The sequence below is a fragment of the Scyliorhinus canicula genome, chromosome 12, assembly GCF_902713615.1.
Source record: "Scyliorhinus canicula chromosome 12, sScyCan1.1, whole genome shotgun sequence".
Taxonomy (NCBI): Eukaryota; Metazoa; Chordata; class Chondrichthyes; order Carcharhiniformes; family Scyliorhinidae; genus Scyliorhinus; species Scyliorhinus canicula.
Genome location: NC_052157.1, coordinates 146,992,055 through 147,001,923, shown reverse-complemented (window position 1 = coordinate 147,001,923; position 9,869 = coordinate 146,992,055). Strand labels below are relative to the sequence as shown.

At 43.6% G+C, this 9,869-nt stretch overlaps 1 protein-coding gene across 1 annotated transcript in view; it reads right to left on the bottom strand.

The window, feature by feature from the left end:
* Positions 1-957: 957 nt before the first annotated feature.
* The window catches only part of vps53 (VPS53 subunit of GARP complex), a 269,146-nt gene continuing 260,234 nt past the window's right edge, over positions 958-9,869 (bottom strand). Inside the window, exons 21-22 of the mRNA XM_038814428.1 lie at positions 6,164-6,268; positions 958-4,348 (exon numbers count right to left, since the gene is read on the bottom strand). Coding sequence (XP_038670356.1) covers positions 4,178-4,348; positions 6,164-6,268 — 276 coding nt within the window. The 3' untranslated portion in view covers positions 958-4,177. The remainder of the gene's footprint in view (positions 4,349-6,163; positions 6,269-9,869) is intronic.

Genomic DNA, 9,869 nt, shown 5'->3' with positions numbered 1-9,869 from the left:
CTCCAACAGTGCATTTATATACCAGACGTACACAGCAGGCTCATTGCAGCATCATACAGTACGAGGTTTAAACTGGAGGCTGTTCTGTAACTCTGACCTGTACACCCACATCCGGAGCCATTGTGAAATAGGAATTTAACAGCAATAAGAAGCAACTGAGAAAATTTATATCTTGAAAACAAATACATGAATGTCCCAGATTTAAATAAACTTACAACTATATACATCAGAGAAAATTAGATAAAGAACAGGCCATTCCAACCAAAATTGTGTTATCTTACAAAGCGTTTCTTTCACACTGGGCCACAAAGCAAGATGCGCACTGAATATTGATGCAGCCGAGTGCCTTGATTAATCTCACTGTGTATTTGTAAACTGGTTTAGATAGTTTCTTTTTTGTCCATTTTAGCTCTCTCTTCTTGGTTGCGATTGTAACCATCAATGCCAAGATGTTTTGCTTTAGGCAGGGTTGTGAAAACAAGGCTTTCAATCCTTTAGCCACACATCAGACTTCCTGGTAATGGTCAGGGATGTTCCCTTCCTTTTTCCTATGTGGGTTTTTCTATATGGAATGGTGACAAGTTTCTTCACAAACACCAAATGGTTGCCCCTGCTTAACTTTCTTTAAGTAAGTAAAAAGTCTTACAACACTAGGTTAAAGTCCAACAGGTTTGTTTCAAACACTAGCTTTCGGAGCACTGCTCCTTCCTCAAGTGAGGAAGGAGCAGTGCTCCGAAAGCTAGTGTTTGAAACAAACCTGTTGGACTTTAACCTGGTGTTGTAAGACTTCTTACTGTGCTCACCCCAGTCCAACGCCAGCATCTCCACATCATTCTTTAAGTTAAAGAGACAATTCTCTTATTCTTATACAAAATAACAAAAACACATCACTTTCCTCGAGTTTCAAAGGAGAGTGATGGAAAGCGGCAGTCAAGAAACAGACCAGTTAAGGAAGCATTGGCATTTGTATCGCATCTTTTATGACATCCCAAAGCACTCTACAACCAATGAAGTTCAAATGCAGTCACTGAATTTATTTAATTCCAGTTTCTAATGTTGGTTACGTTATTTATTAAAAACTGGAATGTAAACATACAGTTCCAAGGATTTTCTCGATCCCCGAATGGATGCAGAATTATGCTGTACAGAATTGGAATTCTTGATCTAGGTTCGATTCCTGGTGAATTCATTCATCTCAACGGATCACAATTGGGCCACTATGATTAGCCACCATACCTGGGTTGTGGGTGAGGAAAGGGGAAAGAGGCAGAAACCAGGCTCAGAGGGCTGCCGCACCTGATTGCTACCCAGTTGCCCGTGTTGTTGGCAAGTACATATTTCTGAATTGAAACAGCAAGTGCTGGGAAAACAGAGCAGAGCTCTGAAGAAGGGTCACACGGACTCTGTTTCTCTCTACTCACACTCTGCCAGACCTGTTAGTTTTTCCAGCACCTGCTGTTGTTATTTCAGATTTCCAGCAGCCGCAGTATTTTGCGTTTATTTAAATATTTCTGGAAGTCCGGTGAAGATAGGATAGGATAAGGTAGAGGAATGAGCCTGGCTGAATTGGTCCCCGTGGTAGAACAACCTACTACGATTCGTGTCTTGGACATGAAAGGTAGCAGCTGATTAAGGTACTGATGGGCAGTATGTCTACATGAAACTACCCCCAGCAAGGCTTTAGCAGAGATATAAAAAAACGTGTAAAACTGGAACAATATTGACAGCCAGTGGGTATATTTGCCTGTGCGTGTGAAGGCAATGGTATTTTTTTAGGGTTTAAAATGAGTACCAACACGTTGTTTTGAATTTTATATAGAGTCCCATGTCTTTAAAATCTGCTGCGTGAATTGACAATGATTGCTCGACATTAACAGCAACCAGTTCAGCCTGTGTAATCACAAGGGAAATTACAGTCTACTCAATCTTTGTGCTAGATAACGTGAATTATCCAATTTGAATTAAGTATGGAATGTAGTGCAAACACATTGAAGCAAATTTGATGAAGTGTAGCATGAACGTGTTGATGCAGGTATAGCTGTTTTGACAATGGGAATGATTTTTTGTAAAGTCCATGAGGGTCACCGTAGAATGTTTGCACCGAAACCAAAAAATGAAATCCAGCTATTCCAAAAATGGTCGTCTTCTCCCCGTTACAGAAAGTTCTGCTCACAAGGGTCCGTGCTGTGTTGGTGGGGGAGTGCTTCTGCTCTTAAAGTTACAAAAATGAACTTCTCATGGAAATTTAAAGTATCTCCACTATTTGAAGCCAGCATCAGTTGCTTTCAGATCAGACCAAGTGTGGGTTCTGTGTAAGGTACAGTCTCCACTATTCCTTTACAATGTCTCTTAATCCTACCTCAAAACAGCATACGTTCCATGCCCGTGCCAATTTCATCTTCCCCTTTTTATCAGTTGTCTGACATGTTGCGAGATGCTACCTATGAGGGACTATATTGAGATTGCCCAAGTTTATATCACTTCTCACTTTTCCAGCCAGTAAAGGTTTTCATCCGAGCATTACTCAAAATCAAACCCAAGGCCCAGAGGAGAAACAAAAGTGCTCTCGCTTCCCATGCCCTTTGGTTCTTCAGCATCAACCACTGCTAACGCTGATATGTGAATTAAATTAGATGAACTGTATCTTAACTCTTCTCCCAAGATCACTTACTTTCTTAACAATGACCGTTTAAAAAAAATAAATTTATAGTACCCAATTATTTTTTATTTTCCCAATTAAGGGGCAATTTAGTGTGACCAATCCACCTACCCTGCACATCTTTGGGTTGTGGGGATGAGACCCACACAAACACGGGGAGAATGTGCAAACTCCACACGGACAGTGACTCAGGGTCAGGATTGACCCCGGGTCCTCGGCTCCGTGAGGCAGTATTGCTAATCACTGGGCCACCGTGCCATCCTGACAAAGCCAATTAACAATCAAATGAGAGAGTTAGCACACAAACTCCATTTGCGAATGCAACTCTCAACTGCTTGAGCTACTGCACCACCCTATTTCATTTGAAGAGTAGTAGATTTAATAAAGTCAGCATATTTTATACTTCTTTACTGTTACTTTGTCACGTAGAGAGTTGTTAATATCTGTAACTATTTTGCAGATACACCAAGTCACTTAAAGTCCTGTATTGTGAGGTCTTTGGGATCACAAAGTGAGTGAGGGCATCAGATACTCTTTGTGTTCTTGCCCTTAACAAAAGGTTTCTGTACTCAAAGTCCTGGTAATACTCTGAGGGTTTCCGGAATGTATTCCAGAAAATGCACTCCAGGACAAACATGCAAACTGTAAAATATTCCTTTGAAGAAAGGGAATTGCACTTCTCACTATTCCAGCCAGTAAAGGGTTTCAACCGAGCAAATCCAAGACCCAGAGTTGATCAGAGTTTCCTCAGTTGGAAACCTTACCGCAGTTGCGATAGGTGATCAAATCGGGTTTTGTAACTTGAGTGAGCAATAGCTAGTATTTCGATAACAATCCCATCTGGTCAAGTCTGTCACCAGAATGGGATCTTTCCAATTCCAACAGAACAGGTTGGGTCCTGAAGAGTTGTGGGCCCTGCTTTTAACGTTCCAGTCAATTGCTGGGCAATCAGTCCACTGCTAATAAGTGTTCCACTTTCATGTTCGGAGGGCCTGCTGCCTCAAACTCTTGGACGACTGTACCTCCGCGACTGCATCAAACCCTCAATGAACACAAAATGATCTTTAATGCAACACGCCAGTGACATTGAAACTCGCTGAGTTTAAGGTATATCCAGGTAAATTCTGAGCCTCCCATGCAATCTCAGAACATGAAACTGCTCAGGCAGCTTAGACTTCTGAATCCAAACCAAAATAATAGGACAAGAGTTAAGACAATAAGCTTCGGAGTGGTCTCTACGCCTGGTCTGCTGGAGGTTTCCTCAGCTGGAAAGCTTACCACAGTTGCGATAGGTGAATTCACATCTCCAGGTACAGAAACAAAACAGACTGAACAGCTGCCGCTCCTGTGAAGGAAGAGGATGAAGAGGACAAAAAGGAGGGTAAACAGGTGGGGGGGGGGGGGGGGGGGGGGGGGAGATGGAGAGGAGGAGGAGAAGAGGAAAAGAAAGAGCCGTTGCCGATTTGGCCACCGGGCAGAGCAGTTATCTCACGAAACCCGATCTATGCTACATTTAGTTTACAGTCTCTTTTTAATGAGTTTCTCTAGTTTACGGATCCTGGAAGATTCCTGTTCAGGGGACGGGGCAGATAGCGATGTGGCTAAACTGTTCTCTGCACCCGAAGGAGGGGTGGGTAACCGCTGTCGGAAAAGCTCCAGCATGCTGCTCTGTTCACTCCTCTTCAGTCCCTGCAATACAGAAAAGGGGCATTTGTACCAAAATAATAATTCTTCTTATAATTTACAGCTACATATTAAAGCTGCTACTTGGATTTACCCTAAAGAAAGGCCGAAGAGAGTAACCTGGACACATGTAGGAAGAAGCTAGATAAAAATGACAAGAGAAAGGAATAGAAGTCTATGCTGATAAGGTTAGACAAAGAGGGGAGGGAGGCACTTTAAACACTGGTATCGAACTGTTGGGGCTGAATGGCCTCGTTCCGTGCTGTGCATGCTGTATAATTATCCCACACCTTGTTTAAAGCTGCTAGTTATCTCTGTCTCAGTGACCGCACCTGTAAAAAAGCATAGTAACTCACCCACAGAGCTACAATTTGGTGCACCTCACTAATTAAAAGTCTCATTTAATATTCAGTTGCTTGTGATTTTAGGGTTTCCAAAAGTAAGTTCTTAAAATTCTAGGAGAATTGATTTTATTTTGCGTATCCCAGACTTAGGGAGGTGTAATTAAAGGGCCGTGTTCTAATAAGCTGCTGCTGAATGACAAATGTGTACACTGACTGGTAATTCCCCAGTTGATGAGTTTGCGATCTTGGGCACGCTGGTAGGCAGCTGTGCTGAAAGGAGGGCCATCGCTTCTCTCTGAAGAGTTGCAAAGAGAAGCTGTGACGGGGCATAGCAAAAAATACACAATCCTCGTCACCACTGGTCAACTATCATCTGAGCTCCTGTGACTGTCTCTGCCCCTCTTTATCCGTCACTCGCATTCGAGACTGTCCCCAATTACTCTTTCATTGATTTGTTACATTCTGCAGTTGGGTTACAGCTTGTGGATATCAGTGGCTAATTCACGGGTTATCTCACGCTTTTGAATGGCCTCGTATCCAATTTCACAACTTGCCGAGTGACCTTTCGCTTGCTAATCCAACACTGCAGCCACTGTGCGACTGTACCCAGTTTGGTGGGCCAGGCCCTCTGACCCAGGAACCTCTTGCACTTCCACTTAAATTCAAACAGAGAATGTGGCAATTGCTCAAATCAGAAAGAGACAAAGGTTTAGAGGTGTGTTGTCAGGTCAAATGTTCCATTCCAAACATCAATCAAATTCATTCTTACAGATTCTGGCAGATCTACCATGAATTTCCAGGATTCATGTTTTCTTCTGTTCAACTCGGCAATGCAAGCTGTTAGTTCTGTGACCAACGTGTACAGTTTTGGTCTCCTTACCGAAGGAATGATACGCTTCCCACAGAGGGAGTGGAACAAAGGTTCACCTGGCTTGATTCTGGAGATGGTGGGATTGTCGTCGGAGAAGGCTGTGCCTGTACTACTCCGGAGTTTAGAATAACGAAGGGTGATATCATCGAAGCATACAAAATTCTTACAGGGCACGCACGGCAGGGTAGATGCAGGAAGGACATTTCCCTGGCTGGGGGTCTAGACCCAGGGGACATAGTCTCGGAATAAGAGTTAGGCCATTTAGGACTGAAATGAGGAAGAATTTCTTCACATAGAGTGTGACAAATCTTTGGAATTCTCTACCCCAGAGGGCTGTGGAAGCTCAACCGTTGATTATGTTCAAAACAAGATTGATAGATTTCCAGACATTAAAAATATCAAGTTGATATGGCGATGGTATGGGAAAATGAAGTGGCGGAGGATGATCAGCCATGATCTAGTTAAATAGTGGAGTTGGTTTGAGGGGCCGAATGGCCTACTCCAGCTCCTATTTCTTACATTTCTATGCCCAAGGCTCAGCTGTACACAATTCTGAGGTTCTAATTTAGCACCCCAATTTGTCAGATATATTTCTGAAGACCTCACCTTCATGTCAAGAACTTTCTGGAATGTGTCCGTGCTACAATCAGCCAGCAGTTTGATGTAATTATCCACAAACACCACAGATGCTTCATGAGGTGCCATTACCACCTATAGGATTGAGAAAATAAAATAATTAGAATGTGCTTCGGGAGAGTTTGGATGTTCATCATTTTGAACCAGCTGAACAGCCAAAAAAAAAACCCTGGTGTTTACATAAGACCGTACCTCATCCCACAAAGCTCCTCAGGAACAATATCTCATTCATGTCATGAGCATAATCCCATTTAGAATTTGCTTTATCCAGTCCAAGATGGTGATCATTTTATACACAGCAAGATCCCACAAAACAAAATGGAAGCAGTGCCCAGTTAATCTGTTTTTGTTGAATGAAGAATGGTGGTCCTGGTACCAGCAGCAAACACCGTTTGTCCTTGAATAGTGCCATGTGATCGTTAACAGCCACATGTACCAAAGGAACAGGTGGACAGGACCTTGGTTTAATGCTTCAGCCGGAGCAGATGATACACCGATTCTGCCTGGTCCCATAGTTCTTCAACTGCCCGGTGCTATTTTCTCCCTTTCACCATAGTTGGCTACTCTCCTTTAGTCTCGAGGACAACATAGTGAGCGGATCCTGACATCTTGATGCACTTCTCCAGGATATGCTACCATGGAGCAATATGACTTCGTCATTGTCCCCTAAAACTATGGAAGGGCAGATAAAATGAACCTGTCTTTTCTCTTTTCAGCTAACGACAGACCTGTTTTGTATTCCCAGCATTTTCTGTTTCTATTTGATTCCAACAATGTTTAACATTTTATTTCACATATAAATGTATTTCTTTTACGAAGTTTCAAACCTTTCCAAATATTTATCACGTTTATTTAGCACAATTGCACACCTAGAAACATTGAGCACAATCGTACGGCCTCAATGCTCCTGACCCGGTGACGCAGCAAGGCCATTAAATCTCGCGGGAGGCCTCTCACGAGAATTACAATGCCCAGGGGAGCCTCGTAAAATCCAACAAGATCTCGCGAGACGTTGCGAGCTGGATCTCACCGCTAGCTTCACTTAAATAGGTCTGAACCGGAGTATCCCTAGCCCGGGATCGAACGGCCGTGCCTGGGAGACTTCACCGTGGCGTTGTTTAGCTCTGATTTCCACAGCCGTGGACCAAGCATAATGGCACTTGGGTGTGGGGGGGGTCCTCTCAGATGATCGGAGGCCCCCTTGTGGTCGGGCTCTGGGCAGGGTGGTACCCTGGGACTCCCCATGTCATTTGGGAACGTTGGTACTACCATCCTGGAAGTGAGAGATCGGGGTGACGTTTAAGAATGTGAGGTAAGTACAGCCTCTGCAGAGTGTTCCCTGCAGAGAGCCCTCCCGTCAAAAAAACAAAACCCCGTTTGATATCAGTGACATTCTCGGTGCTCCAGGCAGGCTCCGAGAAAAACCCTGCTATTCGTGCCCAAAATGGGACTGTCTTTCCTTCCGTCAAAACGAACCCTTAGTCTTCACTTTCCTGTACAAAGGTGGCAGCCACAATTTATAAGAAAGAATTAAATGGATCCATCATTGACTTCATTGTCAGGTGAAATTTGTGACATTTTTTCCAGAGAGATTTACTTGGTATTCCTAAGATCTTGCTCGAACGGCTGTAGACACTGTGGAAAATCTCCTCCCAGGCTTATAGCACAGGAATGCCCGAAGACAAGTTTCCTTCCCTCCCTATGTGGATGGTTGATGCTCACTCCCTTCCCTCAGCAATCTAATGGCCTGCAGCAGCGGCAATCTGGGATTAGGGAAGTTATTTTATATCTGGGGAGTTTCCAGCTCAAACCTCAATCCGTTCAATGTAAAGTGCTCCATCTAAAGAGACAATGGAGATTCTAAAAACAATGCCCAGCTGTTGGTCTCAGTACATTCAGCCAAAGTAAACCCCCCAGGAATGAACTTTAAAATAGAGCACAAGTATCAGTGCAAAGAGAAATGTTTTTTAAAAATTGCTTATTTTTAAAAGTGAGAATAATGGCTGTCCCAAGTGCGCTTTTCTAAAAACTCTTTCGTTGACAGATTTTAAAAAATCCATTCACAAGATATGTACGTCGCTGGCTAGGTCAGTATTTATGACCCGACTCTGAGAGAAGGCGGTGGTGAGTCACTTTATGGCATCACAGCAGTACTTGTGGTGTCGGTGCACCCACAGTGCTCTTAGGGGGTTTCAGGCCAGCGACAATGAAGGAATGGCGATATAGTTTCAAGTCAGGGTGGTCATGTCTCAGAGGAATACTTGCAGGTGGTGGTGTTCCTGTGGACCTGACACCCATGTCCTTCTGGGTGGGACACGTCGCCGGTTTCCCCTGTGGTTAGGCTATAGTCGGAAACACGGTAGTTCATCAATAAGAGACAGTTGTGTTTAATTGGGCCTCGACTATTCAAGGCTCCAACACTGTTGAGTAATGTAGGCGAAGCCAGGTAATTCTCAGAATCACAGAAGTGTTACGGCGCAAAAAGAGGCCATTTGGCCCATTATGTCTGCACCGGGGCCTCCTGGTGTCAATTGGAGCGGTTTCTAATTTCAGTCTCCAGGCCACAGGAACAGGAGTAGGCCATTCAATCCCTCGAGATGTTGCAATGTTGCTCTGGGTTGTTCTGTATCTTAATTCCATTTACCCACCGTGGTTCTGTCACCCTTGAATACCCTTGTCTAATAAAAACCTTGAATAAGCTAGCATTGGCTAACTTTGTTTCTTTGAAAAACGTTTTTATATATGCAACAAAATGTGACGTCTGCAATAAAACAAATGTCAGATACAAGAGTTTTCAATTTACTGGTAGATGTCCCTGACTTTGCTCACAGTACGTCATACATCTGACAAGAACATCACACCATGAAACACACAAGATCTGCATTGTTTATGCAGATCTTTAGCACAATAAAATCTAATTGCCATTGCCAGGGTGAAGTCAATCAGAGGTGAATTACAGATTGGAGAGTATCTATTAAATTCAAACTCCAAGTTAATAACAGGTCGCCTTTCTCTTTTCTGTATCCATAATAGTCACATCTGTCACGTTGTGAGGCAACACCACCTGCATATCTGTAGCAAAGTCTATAACCAGGAGCCATGGCTTCATATTTTGATAGTTCAGTATTAAACCTTGATACGCATGTCTTGCAATGATAAAAGTCAGTCTATTGGGAAGAATAATCAGATGGAGAAATAGTGGTGGTGGGGGAAACATAATGGGGCAGGGGTGTGGGGAAAACAGCAAACCACAGGAAAATATAGCTAAATCAGTTGTAATTAAACGATTAATCATAGAATTTACAGTGCAGAAGGAGGCCATTTGGCCCATCGAGTCTGCACTGGCTCTTGGAAAGAGCACCCTACTTAAGCCCACACCTCCACCCTGTTCTCCTCACCTTTTTTGGACACTCAGGGCAACTTATCATGGTCAATCCACCTAACCTGCACATCTTTACGCTGTGGGAGGAAACCGGAGCACCCGGAGGAAACCCACACAGACAGGGGAGAACATGCAGACTCTGCACAGTGACCCAAGCCAGGAGTCAAACCTGGAACCCTGGAGCGGTGAAGCAACTGTGCTAACCACTGTGCTACTGTTTAAAGGCAAACATCCGGCAGATGATTACTTTATTAAGGCTTCATTTCCAAAAGAGGAATAAACTGGCAAATTGAT